Raw genomic sequence first — 25,762 nt, forward strand, 5'->3', positions numbered from 1 at the left:
CGCCATCATCGTTCGTCCCACACCCGGAAGAGCCCTACGACCTCCTCGTCATCTGTCGTTGCGCCACGCGCTCAGCTTGCTCGTGCAATCAACCATGCAGCAGATGCCGCGCCTGCACACACCGTGTCCGAATGCCCACACCAGAGCCTTGCTCCGCGCACGTCACCGTTGTATTCACTCCTCTCTGTCGTGAGTCATCGCCGAGATGAGAACGATGTCTACCCTAGTCTACCCCTAGATGTTTACCCCTTGTCTACCCATGCGCGCAACCCCATCGTCGCATCGCTGCCCCATTTGCGCATGTTGTCGCGCCATCCGCACGATGTTCATGCGTGTCGTCATTTGCGCAAGTCGCTATTCACGCGCTTTAATAAAATCGTTTTGCCATATCATTCATGTTAAATAATTAATTACTTGTTTAGCGGTCGGTTATTAAAATAACAATTCGATCGAATCAAATTTATAATTTTAATTATGTGTTTGTAAATACATGTTAACGTGATTATGCCAACTTAAATGTTGTATTCAATATTTGTTTAGTATAAATACGACATAATTTAGCAGTACTCGTATGTCACGTCATTTATAAAATTTATTATATGTTTAAACGTAGTAAGTCTTATGTGACGTGTTCATAAATAAAATCCGACTAGTTTAAAAATGTGGTTTCTAATCAAATTACAATTCGGATTAATGCCACATTAGATATTTCTTTGAAGTATCTTCCGCAAATGATCTATATTAGTTAAAATTGACCTAGAACATATTAATTAAAATTTACCTATATTAATTAAAAAGAGTATAAAAAGTATGCAAAACAATCAAGATCAAAGTCAGCAGCGTATTTACCAAGATGCTTCTCGGAGGAAGATATGCTTCATGGGTTAATAATCATTGGTTAATGTTAAAAGTTGGCTTATACTGATAATAAATACCTGACTAAAAGCAGTCAGCTACGAGCCTAACTTCACGTAAAGCTAGTGCACTTTAGCCAAACAAGACATTTGTTGAGTACAATGATGTGTACTCACCCTTGCTTTGACAAAACACTAGGTTGCTCTCGATGCAACCACTTCTTAGGAGAAGAAGAAGGTGTTACGGTGAATTCTTTAGAAGTTCCAGGACTTCATTGAGTTTGAAGGTTAAGCTAGCGACCTCCCCCAATTAGATGCATATGGTGGGTTTATTTATGTTGGCTACATTTCTATTCTATATACTCTGATATATATGACGTTAATGACTCTGGTGTGTAATAATATTACTTACTCTTTATGATTATTTGAAGCATTGTGTGATGATGAGTCATTCATGTAATCGCTGTGTACGTGAGTTCTTATCCTGGCATGTACATTGTTTACATTCGGTTCGCCTTCAGAAACTTTGTGTGACATACTAGGATTTTAGTCCGGCGACCACGAGCTCTTCATGAAGTTGCTTCTCGTTGACACACCCTCCGTGATGGTGCCACGTGCCTCCCTCTATTCCCACTGGAACCGCCCCGTCGAGTTTTGAGACCCAAACTCAGCAAAACCCGCCATTCGTAGTGTTGGGTGTTTTTAGGCTCAACCACCAAACTGCCATTCGTACTGTTGTGTGGTTTATTATTATGAGATGCATTAGAGTTTTTCTTGTGCACCATATTACATTAGAAAATTCAACTTTTTTTCTATGAGTGTCTTTTGCTCTCACTATTTATTCAACATCAAGAGACACAATAAGCTCAACTAGTTCTCAGTTATGTTTTAGGAGAGCTAGCAAAATCCTTCCAAAAAGGTAGCAACTTTTGCGATTATACTACTAGCCATAAACTTATTAGACAACACATATGGAAATTGCTCGAGTTCCTTAGCTAGTGCATGCATTTCATCGTTCTGTTCCACTATTGAATGATTATCCACTATTCTGTATTCATATATCCACTCCATAATGTAGAGCTTGCTAACTTTTCATCAAGATTCTATGTTAGTTGTGCATGTTATGTATGAATCCATGTATTGGTAAGCAAGAATACTGATTAGGATGTCTCGAAACAGGTTATTGAGGACCTCAAACACTTTATTCTCATCAAGAGTAAATAGTTTGGGTTTTCCTTGCATGGCGTGATAGCAATTCGATCATCTTACCAAACTATCTCTTGTAAAAAAATGTCACCACAAATGCATTTGTTTTAACATAGCAGCACAACCACCAACAAAAATAGCTAACATTAAGTTTTTGGATGGTTAGAAATTTAGGTATTTTATGTTTAATTTAATCTAGAAATAACATAGCAAATTTACGATGACATGTATATGTATATATTATACTAGTACACGTCATAGTAGAAGATACAAGCAAGCAAACCATACTAACCATACCAAAATTGTATTGAATTCAATAAATTTAGAGAGTGAAATATACCTAACGGAGGGACCCATGTTCAAGGCACGGGTGGTTCTATTCACATGATCCAACATCGTGTGTTGCTCAAAGTAGCGGCCATAGTTGATGTAAATAGATGTTCGCAGTGCTGCCTCTCGAGCGTACACGAAGATAACGAGTAAGTAGACAATCCGAGGTAACACATCTATGGGCATGTACAATATGGACACTGTTGTACGGTACTCCAATTAAGTATAAGACACAGCTAAAACACAATATGATACAATATGTGTGTTTAAAACATGTGTTTTACTATATTCATTGCACCAATCAGAGCATTTTCAATAAATTAAATTGACTTTGTCTCGAGCAGAGTCAAGACACGGTGTCTTCGCGAAGATATATGTCTTAAGTTTTTTTATATTTAACCCATTAGACACACCGAAGACACAACATGACATCCCATATGTATCGCTCTAACTCTAATAAAAAATGTGGGGCCGGGTCGGATAATTTTAAAAATGACTAGTCCGGAGTAGTAATGACGTGACAGGATTATTAGTGCGTACTAATATGCAAATAAGTACTAGAGTATTAATCTGCGATCTGGGCTGGAGGATCGGAGAGCACCGGAGAAGAGAGACGAGACGGGCAGGGGAGAGGGGAGGGGTAATGACAACTACGAGCTATACGCTGCCGCAACAGTATGGCAAATTTAAGGCATCATTCAATACCGCCGTACACATATTCTCCAGCAAAAACAATGCCGGCCGGCCGGCGCTCAAAAACCCTGTTCATTCGTGTGCATGGTGTTTGACGACGTACGCCACCTTCAGCTGCTGGCTGTTGTCTGATCGGCACAGCTTGACTTGGCTTCTACGAGGCCAGCCACACAGATCGAGTTGTCTTCGCGAGTTTTGTGCCACAGCGATGGTGGTGAAGGAGCCGCCGGCCGCGCAGGCGACGGGAGTGCGGAAGGAGGCGGCGGCGGCAGGGTGGTGCGCGGCTCGCGACGATCTGGAGTAGGTGACCGGGACTTATCTTATATATAGGTCTATGCCCGTGCGTTGCTACGGGTGCATTAAAATGCATAACAATGTTAGTGCCAATGTGCCATTATATAGGAACTAATCCTTAGTAATATTGCACTCTTGTAACCGAAGTATCATCAGACCAATACAAGCGAGTAAACTCAATAGTCGCCCAAAGCGAAACAGCAAATTTGCCGCAAGCTGCCTACTGCTGGGCGCACTGCACCCTCTGCCCACCCGCCTGGCACATCATCATCCTCGTCGTAGGCCTCCTGGTGCTGCTGCTGCCGCCTCTGCATCTCCTCTTCGATGTTCACGTCGTAGGGCATCGTCTCCTCGCACTCGTCCAGCTCCATGTCAGTGTACTGTGATACTGGCTTGGGCGGGGGAATAGCCTCCAGGGCCTTGCACTGCTCCGGGCTCAACGAGTCCGGGAACTCCACCGAGAAGTGGATGTACAGCTTGCCCTTCATGAAGGGCCTCTGATACATGGGCATGCCTTCATCGTTGATTGCCTTGAAAGAATCTGCACAAATTTAAAATAAACATAATCATACGTCAGAATCAAAGCCATGAGAATGAAATTGGACTGTTGACAACTGACATGGTACCACCAAGACACCAACAACATTTTTAGATATTAAATTTTGTTACAACATAAAAGGAATTGCAGATTTTCAATAAAAGTGTGACCATCAAAGACAATAGCTTTAACTAACAAATCAACACCATCTATATCAACTAAAAAATAGGTTGTCTACACACCTAAAATTGATTGCATAAAAAAATCAGGTGCTCACTTGGCAAAAATCATCACAGATCACATATTAACAATCAGCAATATAGTTTAGTACCCCATTGGTTGTATAGACCAATAAATAATATAATCAGTACATATACCAAAAGGTAACAAAATGCAGCCAAATCCCCCATTGTCAATAACTAAACGCCCCTGACGAATTACCAACACCTACTTGTTAAACTCAGAAGAGTCTATGCAATGCAACCGGTTCAGGTGGTAGTGTAGCCGGCTGATCACTGGCACAAACACAAATACTGTCAAATTCAAACCACAAGCAGCCCTGAACACAATGAATCGGATTCCTCACCAGGCTTCACAACTTCGCCAGGGTTCACAACTTTGCCAGGGTTCGATTTGATCAGCAGCTGCCTGTTATCCAAGTGAGTCAGAACAAACTGGAAGCCACACAGAGATTCAGTCAAGGTCAGTGTGTGCTCATAGAAGAGGTCATCACCCTTTCTCTTGAACTTGGGATGCTCCTTCTACTGGAGAACAAAGATGATATCTCCAGTGGCAGTATCAGGCTGCACACGAGCACAAGGTAGTTAGAACCCAAGGTTGCACACATTAGTTAGAACAGAAGTTTAGTTTGTGCCAAAGGAATAACTTTAGAACGGAGGACTAAGGAGTCATTACCGCTTCATCAGCTTCGCCAGGGAATGTGATCTTCTGCCCGTTCTGCATACCTTTCTGAACTACCACTTCAAGAACTTTCTTCTCTGGCACAACTTTAACACCTTTGCATTGTGGGCATCTATCCTTATCGCTGATGGTCTCTCCAGAACCCTTGCACTCATTGCAAGGATGTTGCATTTGCTGAATCATTCCATGTCCCAACTGCCGGATTTGGACCTTGAAGCCAGAACCTTGACAACCAGCACACCTCGACGAAGCTCCAGACTTGGAATTTTCATTGCAATTCATCACCATCAATCAGTCTAGCCAACCAGAATAACCATGGCTCATACATGGCTCATGAGTTGCTTCCAAGTTCCTCCACCACTCTTCAACCTCTAAATCAAATCATCAAGAACGAATTCCTCTTATATTCTGCTAAGATTAAGCATATCAATGCAATTCCTGCAACACATGTATCCTTTTTATACAGTTTCCTGCTTGCTTTGCGATCACTATAATTATTAATTTAAGAAACAAAACAAAAGGAGACCAGAAATCAAACAGGCACAAAAAAGAAAAAAAATCCAATCATGATCTCGTTGCACAACCAAATCGAGCAAATTATGGTCAGATACCTGCAAAAGCGACGTGACATCATTGGTTATGCCCAGCTCTCGTCGAAGCCAGCGCTTGTGGGTCTCGCTTCTCCCTATCCTGCTCCTCCTCCCACCGCTACGTCGCGGTGGCGTGCTTACCTGGTGGAATCACAACATAACTATTAGCGAGAGTGCATTCATAAATGTAGAAAAATTTGAAGAGTTTTACCTTGAACCAGAAGGCAAATTCAAGACGCCTCATGTGTTCAGTCCTGAATGGTTTATCAGTTGGTTGACTGCAACACAAATATTTAGTACGTGAGAAATTTAACTTGTACCACAAAAATAATTCACTGTCAGTTGTAGTGATGCTCAGCTATACAAAACCAACCCGATAATCTTTTCTTTATTGCCTAAATTTGAGTTGATTTTAAAACCTTAGCAATTCCATGTGTGGTAGTGGAATCAGCTAACAACAAATGACTACAACGCCAATATTTAAGTGCGGTAGACAGATCATCTCTAAACTGAAAGCAAAGACTACTAAGACCAAAACCTCGCCACAAACTTTAGGAGCAAACAACGCTCTATTGGCTTCAATCCTTTGATGACCTGCCGAATGAGTTCAGACGTGAGAGCCATATATAAGCAATAATTTATTTTCTGCTGGTAAATAAAAACAGTTATTCAACAAAAATGGGCTGAAATACCAGCACATCATACAGACCAACCATGTAGCACCGCCTCGAGGAGGCGACTGGTGAGGTTTTTATTACCAGTACAATTCGCAAAGCTCCAAGACGGACATCCTAGATTTTTTTTGGTTTCGACCAATAATTTTGCATTATAAATCAAGCGAGACAATGTGAATCAATGAAGCTACAATGTATATATGCTTGTATCCGTTAAAAGGCAATTGAGACCATATCAAGTACTGCATACATTGCCCTCAGGAGCTGATTTAAAAGATATAGGTTCCTACATTTCACCCACACTAACTTATATTTAAAAGATGGGTTATGTTGTTTGCTTCAGCAGGCGACATCACTAAAGTCCATTTGCTCTGGTTGGCATATGCTTATACTACTACATTAAAAAAACGAATTCCCAATCTGGTTGGCATATTTTGATATGTCGGTCAGTGCATTCTTAGTGCTTTGCACATAAAAGAGGTTACTAAAGAACCTATTGTTAACCACACCTTCATCTTTTTTAATGTGCCAATTTGAGGTGTGCTCTCTATAAATAAAAAATATTCATTCCACAATGTGAAAACTTTATGACCCATATTCCAATTTCCTTGCCAAGCTATGAAATCTTAGTTCGATTCACTACATATACACTAAATAAATTGCGAAAATATAACGTCCTCGTCACTACCTAAAACATTACTGGAGGAAAACTCAGGCGCCAGATGGAAGAGCTGTTCAAGCTTGTTACAAAGGGCTATTTGGACTAAGTTTGAATAACAGGACAACTTATAAATATGCCATATTAGACCAAAGGATGCCGTATATTTTGCGGTGTCTGATGAGTAACAAAGTAACTATGCAAACAATTTGAGCTCAAAGTAATATTCAAAAGCACTGGCACTTACTCACTGATCCCCTCGTACACCATCCCAAATGAGCCGCTTCCCAGAAGAGCACCACGCATCCATGACTTAATCTTACGCTTGAACTTGCCATTCAGTGAGATGATGAACATGGCCTCCGTGGTTGTACTGGACGCATCATCATCATTTGTCGTTGACAATGAAGAAGTTCCAGTGAGCCCCTCGAAGGTCTCTCCTATCCTCAACTCTTTCAGCTCGCTCTCCACAGCTGCCACCCCATCCTCAGCCTCACTCTCTTCCTCTGTGTCCGAATTGCAACGAGTGTCCACACGCTCTCCCGGTTCACTTCCCTGTTCCCTGGGAGCAAACGACTGCACAATGTCCCAAGCGGACCTAGTCATGTCATCGTCAACGAAGGACCTCCTCAGCAGAGTATCCCTCCTTACAACATTAAACAAAATACCATTTTCAATCTTTTCAGGCTGCAACAAGTCACCTTCAGAAACAACGATGCTTGTTGAACGGCCAAATGTCGATCTAGGGGTAGCGGTATCATGGATATCTAAAGCTGAAATGTCCAAGCTCCTATCGGTTGCTTCTCTATTCACTGCATGAGCTGCCAAGCTACCAGCATTTGGTGTCACAAGATCAGTTAGGTTTTCCCTCGATGGAATTGTTCTGAATTCTGTGTCGATCTCAAGATTCTGAACGAAGCTGATGAATTTATTGGCTGAGGCTGTCCTCATAAGAGGGCCACCATTTCTTGTCCAAGAGTGTAAATCAATACTCTCAGATTCACTGTCACTGCTCTCGTGTGCATTTCTCTGAAAATACCGATTTCTAGTAGATGTTCCAGCAACTCCTCCAGGTCCTTGATGATTTGTATGAGGAGATTCCAGCATTTCTTCATCAAGAGAACCAGTTGAATTTTCTCTCGCTATGAGATTCCAGGATGGAATCCTCCTAGATGGGCAGAACCTGATTACTGGACCATATCCTTGCGATGCGGATGCTCTTTCTGCACTCCTCTTTAGCCTACGCAAGTGGTTTAGGAGGGCAACACATTCATCCAGTGCAAGCTCAATAGCACAATTTGCCCTGATGGCTGATAACTTTTCCCAAGTGCATCTCCTACCTTGATTTGCAGCCTTCTGAAGCTCAGCATAAGACGGGTTTTGTATCATCTTGGAATACTGTTGATAGTGGGAAAGATATAATGTGTAAGTTTACTGTGTCAATAATTGGCCTTATTTAAATAATGTGAAAAGAACATTTGCATGCAAGGAGAGAATAAGAAACATTGCACACCTGCGCAAGAGTGGCTGGCATAACAACTGTAACATCACCTTCCCAATCTTAAGCAAATAGTTTAGCTAATCCTCCTAAAGGAAATCCAAGTTCCAGAACTTGATTACACCTATGTTTAACTTCCATCTCGGCAAGTTCAGCAAGCTAAATACAAGAAATAATAAACACGTATTAGTGCATGATAACATGCCTGCGGATGATATTTTGGTAAAATGAACTATCTGGCTAGAGTATCCATCTATTATTTGCAGCAAATAATTCTAGCAGTGTAGTGGTAAGTTATGCTACTTAGTCATTAACATGCTACCATTACCGGTGTGTTGGAAGGCATGTCATATGATATGACAACTGTAGGCAAAAGAAGAAATATATTCATGTTTTACATGGACTGAAGCATGTCCAATAAAAAGTGTTTCTGCATTCTAAGAGGAAATAAGCCAAACTCAATAAAAAGAATACAAGGAGAAACTATTTGACATACCTTGGCAGCAAAGCTGCCTCCATAAGCCCTGATGATTTCCTTTAGTCTCAATAGTGGAGCTATGTGAGGATTGGCTTGACTTACTATGAAATGATTCACATTGAATAGTTCCTTCAATTGCTTCATGGGTAAATCGCTTTCTAAGCTCCCATCTCTCTAGCGGCGGGTTGGAGCAACAGTTCGTTCCTCCATGCCTAATAAGAATGGAGCATGGAAAGGAATGGTTTGACCAAATCTATCTTTTGCCATCAATTCTTGGGCCTCAAAAAGTCCAGGAAAAGCGCAGGAAGCTGTTACTGCACTCCAGATAAGAACATGAGGTGACGTTAAATAGTTTAGGCATCGAGGCGGCTCATGCTTCCTTGGAGAACACACAGTGACAACAAGAATCCGACCAGTAATGTCATAAGCTTCTTGAAATGTCAGATTGCGGGTAAGGTTTCTCAAAAGCACCTGCAAGTGTCTTATATCATGAAGAGCGCCATGCGTCAAAATTCTTTTAACCACAGGAAAGATTCCACCCATCTGGTCAAAAAATTTCAGGGAATGCCACTCTTCAAAAAAGCTCTCCAGCTCAGGCCATGATCTTGTTGCTACTATAGAACACATTATTGAGCCTACACTTGATCCTGAAACTATCCTTGGCAGAAGTTTATGTTCTACCAAGGTTTTAACAACACCCACATGAAAGGATCCTAATGAAGCACCTCCACTTAGCAGCAAGGCTGTTCTACCAAAGGCATGTCTTGTCTCATGCATAAATGCGAGTTTCTCTTCGAGAGGCAACTCGTCTGAATCAGAATCACAAACCATTTTCAGTTGAGTAGATACTTCCTCAATGTATTCCTTTATGAGTCTAGGCACCTGGCGAGCAAGAACATTACAAAAAAATAAGTTAATTACCAACATAGTGCTACAATAGTGTTACAAGCTCTAACACCTGAACACTGGGTGGAATAAAAGAACAACTACAAAGTGCAAACACAACATCCTGACAAAAAGAAGTGCCAAAGATGCAATAAATTCATAATGCAATTGTCATTGTCACTTGTAGAAAATGTAGGCTAAAGGTTTTGCAGATCTTAATTGATAGAATATGTGATTACTTATTATAACTCAAAAGGATCATGACAAATAACTACTGTTACTTGTTCTAGTTTTCAATCCTATTCCATATTCAGTAATGAAGAGCGGAATCTGCCTAGTCAAGTCCACATATGTGCAGATGAGAGTTGTTCATCCCCCCATTAGAGTCACGAGTCTGCTATGCTAAAACGAGTGGTCCAATACTGAAAGTACATAATAAAATTAGCTTAGATTGACGCACCCCTTCATCCATCCTAGCAAAACCATAACCATATGGTGTCTCAAAGAGCAGTGCGTCGAAATTTCTTTCGATCCTTGCGATGGCAGAGCATTACGTACCTGCAGCCTCCCCTTGTGCAGTTCGGGGTTGCACATATTGTCGAGGTTCCTGAGCAGGTCAGCACGCATGCAGAAGACGATGTCCCTGAGCGATCCCTCCTGGCGCCGGTGCCTGAGCTCGCGGAGCTTATTGCGGACAAGCTCCTCGTCGTAGAGGTCGGCGTCGCTGGCCCGGCGCGGCGCGGCCTCGAGCTCCAGCATACGCGCCGCGTGCGCCCACTCCTCGTAGGTGAGCGCGGCGCGCATCATGTTCCGCCAGAACTTGCAGCGGTAGGCGGACTGCACCCTCGCCCGCAGCCCCGCCCTGCCGCGTCGGCCGCGCAGCAGGAGCGCGACGTCGCAGACGGCGAGCAGGATCCCGCGCGTGTTGTCGCGCGGGTGCAGCCACGCCGCCGCGACGGGCAGCGCGGCGCGCAGTGCCGCGGCTAGACGATGACGGCGGGGGAGTGCTTGGCGCGGGCATGCATCGCGACGGCCGGCGTGCGTGTGGGCGGCGGGGGTTTCGCGGCGGAGGTTTCGCGGCGGGGGATGCGGCGGTCGTAAGGAGCGGCATTTGCGGGTCACACGCGTGCTGGGTGGTTGCGGGCGCGAGCGTTGGGCGGGGAATCCCGGCTGGGTACGTGCGGGCGACGGGATCCGCGGGAGGCAGGGAGAGCGGGGGCAGTCTACAGATGACTCTTAATAGTTGTAGAGATTTCGGTCCCGCCCGCGGCCGGAGGCGGGACGCGTGGGGCTGGGCGACCTGGTGCTGGCGCGCCATCAAGCGCGTCCCCGGGGAAACAAACATTGCGGCAGCAGCGACGCAGCTACCGTGCATCAATGGCGCAGTAAAGGGAGAGGGGGCGGAGCGGGGCGCGCGCTTCAAACTCGCCGCGCCTGCTCCGACCCTGCGCCCCGGCCCCCTCCCGCTCTCGGCTGTCCGATCGAGACCGCAGCCTGCGTGGCCGGCCTCCACCTCTCTATCGCATCGCATGGCCCGGATTGATCTGTCGCCGCGTGCGCGCGCGGCGATGAAGTCGTCATACTTTTAGGCTTTTGATGGACGCGTACTACTAGATTGTCTGTCAGTTCGTCGATCGAATGCGACCCCGTCGAGACAAACACATATATACCCTGATGTGCCCTAGGCAGCTCAACAGATCTGCCAACGCGCCTCCTCGTACCATGGAGTCGAGTTTTGGAACCAAAAAAAGGGTTTCTGGGATGATAATAAAGGACATAGATAAGAACAAGATGGATTGATTTGATATGGGCCTTTCTGATCCAGAACAAGAATAGTCATTCTCATTCCCCCTCCTCGCACATTCCATTCTCACCATTTCTGGTTCTGCCTTTCCGTAGCTAAAATTAAATTAAAAAAACACAAATGACCCCAAGAGAATTCGAACACATGACTTCTCAAACAAATGTGCTCATAGTTACCACTACACCACACATATGTTCATGTCTACATCTATTATAGTAAAAACATATACTATATCTCTCTCAAAGCCCACCTGCTACCCTAGCACAATGTGTAGTAGTAGATAAGTATCACCGAGATTATTAAATTATATTTTTGTATTGAGGTAGTAGTATTTAAAGAAGAGCCTAGCATGCAATTTCTTTTGTTTGAATAATGTTTTCAACTTAACTTCCTTTTTTTTGCATGTGTGACATTTATTCTCCGTAATATTTTTCCATGGATCTCACTTATGAGTCATTTTCATAAACCAATGCCAAAGATGAATCCATGTTTTTTACTCGGAAACCCCGAATAAACACCACTAGCACGAGGTGCTCACGTTGGCGTCGCTCATCGACGACGAGAAGAAGCTTGGCGACTGCCAGTTCGACCTCTGGAAGCAGTCTTACGTGGCCGCATGCGTCGCTGTGTACGACAAGCTCCAGCGCAGCCGCCGCTTGGACGCGGTCCAGAGCGGCTGCACCGCGCTGTCCATCGTCAAACAGGGGGACCTCATGGTCGTTGCCAATGCCGCCGACTCTCGGGTTGTTCTGGGCACCTCAACCTACGACGACGCTGTCACGCCGTCCAGCTCATCATCCACCTGAAGCCCAACCAGCCACGTAAGTCGCTACTAACCGATCATGAATTCTTGTGCGCTGGGATGACGTCCATTGCTGCTGTTGTGTTAGTGTCCTCGAACAAGATGTATGTAGAGGAGTAGCACATCCGGTGGTACAACGATCAGGTGTACTACCTCGCTGATGAGCCCGGGGTGCACTTCATTTGGAAGCCCAACCAAGAGTCATCCGTACTCACCATGTCGCGCGCGTTCAACGACTACTATATCAAGGATTATGGCGTCATCTCGGCGCCGGAGGTGACGTAGAGGAGGACCGACAACAATGACCACTCGCCATCGTCGGGGTAGCTTTTGTGTCGGCCTGCCTTTAATTCTCTTCGCAAACACACACTTGCCTTTTTGTTTAAGCAAGCGTGTATGGTGGTGCATGCCTAATGACTAACGATGTAGGTATGGCACGTGCTCTCCAATGATGAGACCATACAAATCGTGACATATATCGAAGTCTGCATGACACTGATGGTTGCAATGTAGTAGTGAAACAGCTAAATTAAAATAACAAAATTTATGTATGGCTAGGATCACAAATGGATTATGAATTATTTTTTTATAACAATATAAGACATATTTTGTATATAAGTTATCATGGTATTAGATGTTCCCGTTGCAACGCACGGGTACTCACCTAGTCTCATAATAAAAGCCAAAACTCTTACAAAGTCCAGGAATATAATTCCAATTCAGTTTTTGGAAAAAATTTAGTTTCTACGCTTATATAAATCATCAGTTTTCCTGTTTCCACCTTCGTCCATTTTGCAAAAAAAATCCTTATTCTTCTTTCCATCTCACACGGTCCTGATGTGGGGCCGTTACCTCCTAGATAGGTCGTAAGAGAACTCCAGGCCACGGACGGTCCACGTCTAGGCGAGGACGATCCGCGATTAGATTAGATCAGACAATTTAATCCTCTTTTTCGTGCGTGTTTATCTTTCTAAACCTAAGGATTCTATTGGAGAACTTATAGGAACGGGTTTAGACCTTCCCTCTCTATATATGAAGGGGTACGAACGATTGCGCGCACCAGCAATCGAACCAATCAATCTATTTACCAACTTGAGAGCACCTAGAGGGGGGGGGGTGAATAGGTGATCCTGTAAAACTTGAAAACTTAAGCCACAAAAACTTGGTTAAGCGTTAGCACAGTAAATGCCAAGTGGTTAGAGAGGAGTCTCAACAAAACACAATAACCACAAGAAATCAATAACAGAGATGGCACGGTGGTTATCCCGTGGTTCAGCCAAGACCAACGCTTGCCTACTCCACGTTGTGGCATCCCAACGGACGAGGGTTGCAATCAACCCCTCTCAAGCGGTCCAAAGACCCACTTGAATACCACGGTGTTTTGCTTGCTTTTCTCAATCCCGTTTGCGAGGAATCTCCACAACTTGGAGCCTCTCGCCCTTACAATTGAAGTTCACAAAGAAGCACAAAGCAAGGGAGGATTAGCAACGCACACAAGACACAAGAATCAGAGTGTCAACATGCACACAAGTCGCAACAAGAGCTCGCAACACAACCCAATAAGTTCACAACTCCACTAGAGCTCTATATGCTATCACAAAGAAACAAATGCGCGGAATCGAGGTCTTGGTGCTTAGGAATGTTGTAGGAATGCTTGGTGTACTCCTCCATGCGCCTAGGGGTCCCTTTTATAGCCCCAAGGCAGCTAGGAGCCGTTGAGAGCATTCTAGGAAGGCTGATCTTGCCTTCTGTCGACTGGCGCACCGGACAGTCCGGTGCACACCGGACACTGTCCGGTGCCCGATTTCCTTCCAAAAATGGCGCAGTCGACCGTTGGCAGCCTGAGAGCCGTTGGCGCACCGGACATGTCCGGTGCACACCGGACAGTCCGGTGCCCCCTTCTAGCCGTTGGCTCGGCCACGTGTTCCGCGTAGATTGCGCGGCCGACCGTTGGCCCGGCCGACAGTTGGCTCACCGGACAGTCCGGTGCACACCGAACAGTCCGGTGAATTATAGCCGTACGTCACCGGTGAATTCCCGAGAGCGGCCACTTCGCTCGAACCAGCCTGGCGCACCGGACACTGTCCGGTGCACCCAGACTCAGCAGAGTCTTGGCTGCTCGAGCCAAGACATTTTCAATTGGTTTTTTCCTGTTTCCAGCACTTAGACACAATACATTAGTCCATAAAACAATGTACTAAGTTTGAGAAACATACCTTTATCCTTGATTTGTACTTTGTCCACCATTTTACACTTAGGCACTTGTGTTGGGCACTAAATCACCAAAATACTTAGAAATGGCCCAAGGGCACATTTCCCTTTCACAACTCCTTTACTTTCTTGCCCTAAGAGCAGCAGTAACGTAGCCTTCTTCCATCTCTATCTTCACCTCTCTTCGATTCTACGTTGTCTAGAGGTGTCTTGGGTCATCGGAGCATTGGACATCGAGGGCCAGGGCATCAAAGGCACTAGAGGCCACGACATAGGGGGGCTTTCAATTTTTTTTGCCACTTTTACATATACCACTTTAACCTGTGTCATTGACACTTCAGTCACTTACATGGCATTTTATTTACCACCCACTCCCAAAATGATGGAAAATAGTTATTTTTCCGACATCGGGGCACTAGGACATCGGGCACCAGGCCCCGAATGCTAGATGTTGAGGCGTCGTGGCCCAAAAGTCATGACACCAGGAGCCAAGGCTCGGAGGCTTCGAGGAGTCAGATGGTTAGAGATTGTCGAAGTCAGATGGTTGGAACATGCGGGGAGTCAGATAGTTTCAGAGTTAGTGCATACGAGAGTTTCAGATCATAACTCCAAGGTGGGAAGTTTCTCGTCTTCTGATCTCCCACATCTTGTCAGGTCCTGTGTCTTCTGATATTCCTTGTCCACTTAGTTCTCTGAGCTTGATTATATATACTTTATCCTGCCTTTGTTTAGTGAGAGAGAACCTTTCAACAACTATTCAGTTATGGCCAAGCATTCATGTTCCACCACTTGTGCACACATGTTCTAGAAGAGTAGGCATATGAGTTGACTGTCGTTCTAGCACTCACCTTCTCCGATGAGGGACTAACAATCATGTTTTTAGGAAGTTAGTGACACGTCTACTTAATCTCCTCCTGCATTGATTGTGCTATGCTTCGATCAACTTGCTTGTCTCTTCATGCATCGAACCATCACTTCTTCGGTCAAATGTTTACGTCAATCAACACAATGTCCACCATTGGGTATGTCTCTTCTTTTATCATTATATACATGTTTACCCTGGTAGATGCACATGTGCACTTCCTTGTTATCACTAATTGTTTAATATCTTTTTTCTAGATTAAACTACAACAAAAATGCCTAACCTTGCAACAAAAACTACTTTAGCCAATTCGATAGGCGTGGAATTTTTCAAAGTCATAATTCCCTCATTTGAACTCTAAATTGGATGTTCTATATATGCATTTTCATTGTATTGACAAGATAAAAGTAATAGATAGAAAAAATTGAAGGATAAAAACATGCGATAAGGGAGAGGGTGAATGAGAGCTAAAAAAACTTTGCACAAGACAATCTTGACTTGCTTCCCAAATCATCACCTAATCCCCCAAACACCAAAAGTCATAAACAAGATACACTCAAGCCAACAAGTGGCTAGATGTTATCAGTGATGACCAATGAACACAACGGAGCATTCAAACCAACCAAAACCAAGTGCACGAGTGAAAGTTTCCAAATTCTAAAATGAGCTATCTACTCTAATAGGAATGAAAAAGAACCAAAACCAAAAATAGTACAACCAACTAATGGTTTGACGCTCTGAAAATGTTTCTAGGGTATATAAAAACCCAAAGAAACAAACGAGTCACAAAATAGATATCTAGAACTCCAGAAGCACTCAAAGCGGTGAGCTACCCAAGAGAGTGTGACAGTGATACACTCACGATCGACACTACTGTTCCTAGACACTACTAGATGAATCCTGGTACTATTGGGCCTCGACAATACTGCTCCACGCATGTTAGTTCCACTCTGCTTGTTGCGACCAGCCCAAACCAAAGCTCAAAAGGCAAAAATGATTCAAACAAACTACGATTGAGCTGATTTTTTCATACACTTTCACATAGGATTTTAAAGGCGTCCACAAAATTTGAGTTCAAAAAGATTAAGGCCCATAGGTCGAAAAATATGCTCTCAAACTGGGGTTTTCTCAAAATTAGTCAAGAGGTTGGATTTTCGTGTTCGAGTTGAATGTACCAAAACCACTTGGTGGGAATGATCCTTCGATGTCCTTGCACATTTCTATCCAACCAAAAAGTACTTAAGAATGTAGATTGAAAATATCCAAGAGAGAAGATTGAGAAGGGAAAATCTAAAGTAAAAACTTTAAAATCTCAAAGGAGCACTAAAATGGATTTCACTTCACTATTAACAATATAATAGCTAGCCCAATCCACTCAACTAGTGCCACAAGTTGTAAGAACTATATGTGATGGACTAGGAGCTCTCTAATGTCACTTAAGTGACGATTCAATGGATCTAAGTATTTGGGGTGTGTTTTGTAGATCTCAACATTTGTATACAAATGAATGGGGTGATAAGATTGTGGCCAAAGTCAACCATGAGTCTATTTAGAGCCCCAAAGGAATCTAACCCTTACCTTCTTAAAGAGCATATTTCTAGGACATTAGACATGTCTAGTGCACCATCGATATCAACATCAGATACATCTAATGTTGCTCCAACAGATATAATTCCAATTGCTCAAAACTAGCCATTACTATGTGTTAGGTGTCCAATACAAACACCAGACATGGCACCGAATAGGTCTGGTGCATGTTATAGCTGATGGGCCCAAAATACATACTCCTTGAGTTCCCTATCCCATGTGACGTCCAGTGCTAGCGACGGAACATCCAGTGAGCACTAGTACTCTAGAAACTCACATCATATGAGACATATTTGATGCACACCGAGCAGCGATATGTGAGGCTAAAAACTGTTAAGAAAATAGCCTTGTGTTCGGTGCACCACCGCTCATGTATTGTGCATGCAAAATGGCTACACCGAGAGCACTCTTATCTTTTTAGAGCAGAGTTGGCATTTTCAGAGTGCTTTCCATAAAGATTTTATGTTATTCTCTGAATGTATCACTTAGACCTATATGTGATGCACATAATTGGAACACATAGTGGCACTGGATGACCAAATTATCCAATTAAGCTCCACTCTTAATAGTATGTTCATTTATCCTAAATCCAATCACGCACTCTATTGTTTCATGACCGGCAAAATAAATGCTCCAGCTATACATTCCCTTGAAACCTTGCATTTTGTTTTCCTTTCTCTTTTTTATATGAGCACTTGATTTATTCTTATGGATACCATTGTTACCTCCATTGTTTCCATTATTGTTCAATCTGGAATGTGGACTTAACCTTGCTTATACATAATACTACTACAAATGTTAGCCCACTAGTTGTCTCAATTACCAAAACCACAAATGGAGCTTTCACCAACACATGTCGTAGTCTAGCAAAGCTTCTGAGCAAAGAAAAAAACCTTAGAACAAAGCCTCCTTGGTTTAACATTGTGCAAATTAGGTTTTACAGTATGCACAAGGAGGGTTGCAATGCAGGCGAAGATCACACAACATCTTGCAACCTAACTAGGGATTGTGTGGTAAGAGTTCACATAAAGGCAACTAGCAAGGGCAAATTAAGTGACATGAGGGGCTTGAATTGTTGTTGGGAAAGGAACTAGCATGGGCAATTGAACTACAATAAATAACACACTAAACCGGCAACTAGACACAACCACAAATACAAACTCAAAGCAAATCGAAAACAAAATTGCAAGGCACAAAAGGATATAGAACCGACATGTGGCTACATTTTTCTCCTTTTTGTGGACTCTAGGTAAATAAAAATAGAACCAATATGAAGGGGAAACAAAGATATACCTAATGGGCAACTTGGGCTCATCACTTGATGTAGACACATGCCAGTATTTTGATAGGTATGGTAGATATTATTGGTGGAGAACCTGACAATAATGGGTTTAAACCAAGTTTGATTCGGACTCCTACAACTATTACACCACAACTTTGTTGGTTATCATCCATGCACCATAGAATTGACCTAACCTAGAAGTCTTTCCTACAAGCAAATAAAGAACACAAGAACGAACATGAAGAATGCAATATAAAATTACAGATATATAAGAAGTTTTTCAAAGTTATAGGAGGTTCAAGTGTTGATTCAAAAGGACTAGTCGACTCATACAAAGAAGATCAAGAACCGGGGCTCTAGTTTACAACAATTGATATTGACGACACAGAATAACGTCTATTTTAGAAGGAACCAAAGAACTCAACAAAACATAAACCCTAACAAGTGCAACAATGGTGAATTATAGAGTCTTGGGTATGCACACCTATAGACACACCCCTTAATGCTCTCTAAGACGATACACGACCCAAGCAACTAATATGTACTAAGGCAATTTTACCAAAACACTATTAGTCAATTATGTTTTTCAACTGTACTAACATAACTTTACCAAAGCACTATTGGTTAATTCTATTTTCAATTTCATTGAATTACAACAGAGCTATGGAATTGATTTTTGTTTATTATGAGAAATATAGCTTGTGTGTCCATGATCAGTCATACAAAGCCCCCCACTTCTTCCTCGAGCATCTACCTAGATTCCACCCTGGAGCTGTGCCATTTACACCAACTTTGCAGTCAACACAATTCCCTTTTGTGACCATAGTAAGGAATATTACCTTATGCTCAAATTAACATTAATTCCAGTTCTTCCTAACACACTTCCATAATTTACGTTAGCTGATTGAGCCAGCTAGCTAGCTCAAAGATAAAATCCGTTTTTTAGAGTTATTGAAATTAGGCATCTCACAAACATGGTCCATGATAGATATGGATTTTGTTGTACTATCTCTTTTAACATTGTTGCAAGATGGGATGACATGGAGACTTCGTAGACATTTTCATTAAGGGAATGATGGCGCTAAATTTGTAGGAAACATGGCCCCGAAGAAAATAATTCTTGAGAGATTTTATGAGGATATATTGGCATGACCTTGCCATCAATGGCTATATAATTGCTGACTTCTCAATTATTTGTCATTTCTTCCCCATTCCCTACGGGATAAATCTCCGTCGGGAATCTCTGTCCCCGCTTAAACTATATCCAGGACACATATTGTGAGATGTAAGAAATCATTATGTGTACACCAAAATAAACATATTTGTACACCGAGTGATCTTTTGATAAAGGTAATTATTTATTTTTATCATTAAATATTAAATAAAAACATTATCATATGTAAGTTTAATGGATCCCCACGGTAAACGAAGATGGGTTACCCGTCAGAGGAGAAATTTTCCCTGTTTATATTGTGTGTGTGTTGGGGGGGGGGGGACTTTCTCCATTCCCATTAATGAACGAACGAATTCTCTGTGGAGAATCGGGGCCATTGCCATCTCTACCTCCACTCATCCTTTTGTAAGGATTTGCTGATTTAGCAGTAAGGTTACCTTGTTGTTCTATGATTCTATCAGTCCATTTGCTCGCCACTTCGAAAGGGAAAAGAAAGGAAAAGAAAACGTGGCCGCGCAAACAAAGAGCACAGCAGCATAGGTTGAGCAATTCTTTGGTACTCCCTCCGTTTCTTTTTATTTGTCGCTGGATAGTACAATTTTACACTATCCAGCGACAAATAAAAATAAACAGAGGGAGTACAAGCCAGCGCGATTGTTTCGGATGCCCGTTGCCGGCTGATCCCACGGGCCCAAGACGAGACGCGCGCAGTCACGCCGTGCTGGATACCATGGAGCATGGACTACGGCTTCGTGCATGTGTGGGATGCCGCCGATGCCCTAATAAGCTGTAGCCTTGCCTCGATCCCGGGCTGGCGGCCCAGCCAACCACCGTATTAAAGCGAGCGTCGCAGGGGCTAGCACGGCGATGTGTGCGTGCCAGCGCCAGCGCCACCCACTTACGACTGCGGGCACTTGAATCGCACGTCCGGCCCGGCGCGTCCAAATCGGCCGCTTAACGCCGGCCACTGTGCCGCAGTGGTCAGTGGAGACGGACGGCGCCGTGCGCGGGCGCGGCAGCTAGAGGACGTGCCATCTTTCCTGTCAAGGCGCCGCCGGGCTGGGCTGCCGCCGTTGCTACCGATGAACGACAGGTTGAGGGCAAGCAAGCCGAACTACCAGTGCTAGCTCCAGCAATAGCATCAGCAGGCCATGAACACGCATGCTTCTCACAGCTTTTTACCAGAACTTGTGTTTTTTTTCTCCTTTCCATTTATAATCGAAATGAATGTTCATTGAAGGCTTTACATTAATGGACAGAAGTCAATACCCGAACCATTCATCCTCTGTTGCGGCAGCACCAACGACAATGGCGACATGACAAGGATGTGAGCATGCATGCAAGTTTTTACTAAGGGAAAAGGAAGAAGTGTGTGTGGGGTGGGTGGGTGGGTGCATGGCGAGGGGAAAAAACGGCTGCAGCCGGAGGAAAGGGACAAGGTAGCATGGTGCGTTCTTGACTCCCTCAGTCTCATAAAGCCTTCGACAGATCTTTGGCGCACGAGCGAATGATGCCTAAGGAGGAAAGAAAAAAAAAAGAAAGAAGAAGAGGACTCGGGCGAATCCTGAGAACTTTAAGCCAAGGAAAACGACGCTGAATCTAGAGGAAGGAAAAGCTGTTATGGTGCATGGTGGGGATGGATCATGGATATAGGTTGCTGGAGGGCGTCAGCAGTTTCCGCGGGAGCAGCGGCAGGTGGACTCCATGAATGCGAGCATTCAACGGGCCAACCAACTCTCGTCAGTTACTGTGGCGGCGGAGCGAGGGTGGAAGGGCGACGAGGCGATCAATGGCCGGCACAGTTGAGCGCCGCCTTGATCTGCTGCACGGTGGTGCCGATGAGGCTGTTGACGGTGGCGACGGACTCGGCGTTCAGCCTGGACGACGGCAGGTTGCTGACGAGGATCTGGAACGCGACGGTGACCACGCAGCCCGGCGGCGGGACGACGGCGCTGCTGGACGCGCCCGCGCCGGACCCCGGCAGGATGGCGAAGCCCGACGGCAGCAGCGGGATGCCCGACGGGTCCTCGCCGCTCATCACCACGTTCGCCGCCGGGATGTCGATCGGCGAGTACACCACCAGCGCCCCCGACGCGTCCGTGCAGCTCTCCTGAAGGATCAGCATGCTGTTCTGGTTCGCGTTCAGACCCTGCGACGTCGCATGCCATCATCAGTTCATCGTCAACGACGGACAGACACGTCTAGGGGGGATTAATTCAGCATCACAATGCGCGTTCAGTTCAGTGGATGGCGGAGGAGCAAGAAACGATTGATTGATTGGTTGGTTGCTCACTCTTAGCAGGGAGATGCAGTTGCCGGGGTTGGAGCCGTTGGGGATGCGCGACACCTCCTGAACCTGATTGCCGTGCGACAGGACATCCCACTGCGGCCACAGCGATGGCAAGGCAACCATTCAAATTCAGGGCGTGAGCGTTAAATGACGAGGCAACCACAGCAATGGCAAGACTCCATGGTCCGGACGGGCGGCAGCGCGCGTACCTGGGAGCGCGCGTTCTCGTCGCGGACGAAGGCGAAGACATGGTCGCCGGGGACGGGCAGCCAGATGGAGGTGGCGGCGCTGAGGACGACGCCGTTGGGCTGGCCTGAGTCGGTGCTGCGGTGCGTGGAGACCCGGACGCTCACGTCCGTGGTGCCAGAGAGCAGCGTCCACCGCTGCAGCGGCGACGAGCTCAGGCTGGCACAGAAGCTGCTCACCATCCGCTGCGACAGCTTCGTCATGCTCCGCTTCCCCTCCGGCGTCACTGCCAATCACAAGAAACACGCTTCACATTCTATTCTATTCTATTTCTGTGTACCCACAGAATTGCTAGCTAGCAATAGCATACCTCCGGCGACGTCGTGGTGCGGCACGCCGAGGGTGGCCACGGACGCGAACCGCTCGCACGCACGCTGCAGCGCGGCCAGCCAGCGGTGCGCCCCGAACGCGGCGCCGCTCAGCACCAGGTTGCGGTAAAGGACGTTGATCGGGAGCATCTGCTCGATCTCCATGTGTTCGACCCAGGTCACCTACAGCACACATGATATGAACGTGTCAGGTCAGGTCAGTGGCAGCAACCATGGCGTGGCACAGGGCAATGCACGTGCACGTGGAGCACAGCTGCACAGGAGCATGAGCCGCTCGTCGCGTCGACCACCTTGGAGTAGCCGTTCGACATGTCGGCGATGAGGCACCCCGACGGCATGCGACGGGAGCGGGACGGCACGCCGTAATGGGCGTCGCGCTGCCCCTCCAGGGAGACGTCCGCGACGGCCCACAGCCCCTGCTCGATCTGCTTGCAGTAGCGGAGGAAGCTCAGCTCGCGAGTCGGCACGACCGGAGTCATGATGTGCAGCTCCTCATACATCTGCACGACGCGCGCCATTAGTTTTCCTTCCAATGATCACATCACACGACATTGTTTCCAATGATTCGACGGCGCTACCATGATTAAGGACTCGCTCCTCCCGCCCAAGCCGTTCACGAGAACATCGACGGTTTGCGCCTTGGACACGATGCCGGGGAAGAATTCCATCCACTTGTTCTGCAACAACAACATGGATCAACCATCGCCATGGGCGCGGCGCGCGGGGAGACGAAGGGAAGTTAAGGAATGCGTACGTACCGTGTCCATGAAGACGTCGACGAGCGCGACGGCGCTCATGAACACGAGGCCCGAGTCCCTGGACGCCTCGACGTTGATGTCCGGCGGGCGGAACGCGGCGCCGGGCTTGGCGAAGAGGCTGTCGTAAGTACCGACGTCGAGCACCTCCCTCGCGTCCCCGGGCACGCCCTTGACCCAGATTTGCTCGCCGGCCTGGGCGAGCCGGATGAGCTCGTCCATGGCGCGCGCCGCCATATCGACCATCATGGGGCGCTCCATTTCCGTCACGGGCGCCGGCACCTGGTACGGCAGCCCGGACGAGCAGCCGCTGAGGAGGTCGAGGTCCAGCGACGGCCCGCCGAGGGAGCCCATCCCGCCCACGGACAGGTCCAGCGACGACACGGACATGGTCGGCACCGGAGGCATCTGCGTGAACGGCCGGCCGAGGTACTTGGACGTGATGCTCGACACCCGATCCAGCTGCAGGTTGGCAGGCACCCACCCAAGAGCCAAGAATGAAGAGAGACGTACAGTGCAGAAATACACGGAGACAGACAGACCGGCGAGGACGGACGTCTCCGGAAACAGCTAGCACGCGTCGTTGGCCAACTCACGATTTACCTCTTCCTTGAGGCGGGCATTCTCCATGCGGAGCTTCTGCTCGTCGAAGAAGTCCTCGTCGACGGGCGGGCCGCCGCAGCTGGGGCAGATGACGTTCTTGAGCGCCTCGCGCATGGTGATGTTCTCGCACCGGATCTTGTCGTTCTCCGCGCGCAGGAAGCAGTTGTCCGCGCGCTCGTGCTGCGCCTGCAGCTCGCACAGGCACACAGGAGCGTCGTCATCCATCAAGAACCCGTGGAAAACAAGCCGACAGAACAGAATGTCGAAATGCAACAGCACGGCGACCTCGTGAAAGAAACTAAAAGAAAATCAAAGGAACCGGGACACTGCTGTGCTCAGTATGATACCTTCATCTGGGTGCGGCGGTTCTGAAACCAGAACTTGATCTGGCGCGGCTCCAGGCCGAGCTCCCGGCTGAGCGCGGCGCGCTGGTTCTCGTCGGGGTGCGGGCACTCCTTGAACATCCTGCAGTCATGGGCGAGCACGCACGCCATTACATTCCTTTCCGCCAAACCATCACGTCTCACGACGAACAACCACAAGGGCGGCCGGACAGAATAAAGAAGCAGCAAAAGAAATGGAAACGAAGCGAGATCGTACGCCTCGAGCTGCTGAATCTGGCGCGGCGTGTGCCGGTGGTACCGCTTCCGCTGGCGCTGGCTGTCGGAGCCCTCAGGTTCGTCGCCGAAATCCATTGCCGGCTGGCTGCAGGCTAGCCACCCACCTACTACTACTACTACCAACCTTGTCTTGTCCCTCCTGCTCGCTCACTCGTTCCACAGCTGTAAGGGAAGGAGTAGAGATCTCTGTGCTGCTCTGCTGCAGTGCCTTCTGTGGCCTGGCCCCCTGCTCTGATTTATACACGACGATGAGTAGGCCGGGCAAGACTGCGCCGGAGTGGTAGCCGCCTTCCAGTTCCAGCTCGAGACGAACGCTGCAGAATAGGCAGCAGGGTATCGCGAAACCTTGGGGATCCAGACATGCTTCACGCCATTTCCACACCCACCCCCACTGCGCAAGCTTCCACCTTGTTTCCTTCCTGGCTAGCGCTTATCTCTCTCCTCCCGGCCCGTTTCTCTCTCTCTCTCTATCCCTCTCCCGTTTCCACGGCAACAGTTACACTTGCTCGCTCGCCGTCTCTATCCTCCGTCCTCCCCGGCCGGTCCTTGGTCTAGGAACTGCTGCTTCCTGCCAATCTTTCTTCCTCCTGCTCTGGCAGGAGAGGTAGGGTGGTGTGAGGAAGCAGGAGCAGCAGTAACCGGTGCGAGCGAATTAAGGGCCGAGGTTTTTAAGCAGCGCAGGGCGCCCGGCGAGGCCATGACTGCTCTCTTTCTCTCTCTACAGTCCCCTCTGTTGGGTTTGGATGGGAACAGCTGGAGCCATTTAAGGCCAAACGGGTCGGGTCTGCAAGCTGCATTACCTCATCAGATCCCCCTCCCCACTCCACCCGCAGACATCTACTTGATAAATTTGTATTTTTTTTCCTAATATTTTCATATAGATATTTGACGACTTTGTTTAAATGGAATATATAGGTGTAGGATGTGTCTGCTCCTATTTTTACTGAATTTGGAGCTCAGCTCACACTGATTAGCCATAAGTAGATGTGAAAGCAGTCGCTAACGGTCAGAAAAACCTTTTCACCATTTTCACACGTATAAGTTTTTGTTCAGTCAGAATTAGGAAATAGAAAATCAGAAATGGATTATGCCGGTAAATTTTGGTATATTGAAAACGCATAAATTCTAACAAAAAATCTTGAAATCGATCGAGAAACAGTAATTTAAATCAGAGAAAACGCACAAGAATTAAGTTCTAACCACGCACAATTGTTTATTCGTATCCACGTGCAAGTCCCAACCACACAAATACACAATACAGTCTTAATCATACACAATTGATCGTGCATGTCCACTCATAAATTTTAATCACACAATACATAAGTCTTAAACACGTTGATACATAAGTCTTAAACATGTTGATATATCTTCTATGATATCTGAAGAAGTAAATGTCATATTTAAAATCTTCAAATCTATAGAAAGGGATGTGATAGGCGTGGAAGCTAAATTGCAAGGACACAAGATAATGCTAGTAAAAAAATCTTCTATAGTTACCAATAAAACTTTTTAAAATTGTAACCTTTACGTGTTGCAGCTATCCAATCTCAGGATCAAGACAACTACAATATGGACCAA

The 25,762-nt window shown here is 46.1% G+C and overlaps 1 protein-coding gene and 1 pseudogene across 2 annotated transcripts; both read right to left on the reverse strand.

Annotated features, from left to right (window-relative positions):
• Positions 1 to 3,485: 3,485 nt before the first annotated feature.
• On the reverse strand, positions 3,486 to 10,866 carry LOC103629884 (DUF3336 superfamily - dnaJ protein pseudogene; annotated as a pseudogene). The gene is made up of 8 exons (NR_161240.1): positions 10,178 to 10,866; positions 8,753 to 9,616; positions 8,272 to 8,415; positions 5,638 to 8,156; positions 5,448 to 5,567; positions 4,831 to 5,207; positions 4,520 to 4,718; positions 3,486 to 3,918 (listed from the first exon to the last, which is right to left on the reverse strand). The product of NR_161240.1 is annotated as a DUF3336 superfamily - dnaJ protein pseudogene (transcript).
• A 9,650-nt stretch (positions 10,867 to 20,516) lies between these two features.
• LOC103629886 (homeobox-leucine zipper protein ROC8) lies at positions 20,517 to 24,897 on the reverse strand. Its single transcript, XM_008650985.4, has 10 exons — positions 24,165 to 24,897; positions 23,912 to 24,029; positions 23,565 to 23,750; positions 22,965 to 23,423; positions 22,785 to 22,883; positions 22,497 to 22,706; positions 22,188 to 22,368; positions 21,841 to 22,103; positions 21,635 to 21,724; positions 20,517 to 21,490 (listed from the first exon to the last, which is right to left on the reverse strand). The coding sequence occupies exons 1-10, from the start codon at positions 24,257 to 24,259 to the stop codon at positions 21,128 to 21,130; spliced, it is 2,064 nt and encodes a 687-aa protein (XP_008649207.1). The 5' UTR covers positions 24,260 to 24,897; the 3' UTR covers positions 20,517 to 21,127.
• Between the last annotated feature and the right edge of the window lie 865 nt (positions 24,898 to 25,762).

The sequence above is a fragment of the Zea mays genome, chromosome 6 (genome assembly GCF_902167145.1).
Source record: "Zea mays cultivar B73 chromosome 6, Zm-B73-REFERENCE-NAM-5.0, whole genome shotgun sequence".
In the NCBI taxonomy this organism is placed as follows: Eukaryota; Viridiplantae; Streptophyta; class Magnoliopsida; order Poales; family Poaceae; genus Zea; species Zea mays.

Excerpts from the sequence above, each read along its gene's own strand:
- LOC103629886 (XM_008650985.4), bottom strand. The coding sequence starts at position 24,259 with ATGGATTTCGGCGACGAACCTGAGGGCTCCGACAGCCAGCGCCAGCGG. Across the intron at positions 23,424-23,564 it reads ATGCCCGCCTCAAGGAAGAG|CTGGATCGGGTGTCGAGCAT; the intron begins GTAAATCGTGAG and ends GCCAACCTGCAG. Across the intron at positions 22,707-22,784 it reads GGAGCGAGTCCTTAATCATG|ATGTATGAGGAGCTGCACAT; the intron begins GTAGCGCCGTCG and ends CGCGTCGTGCAG.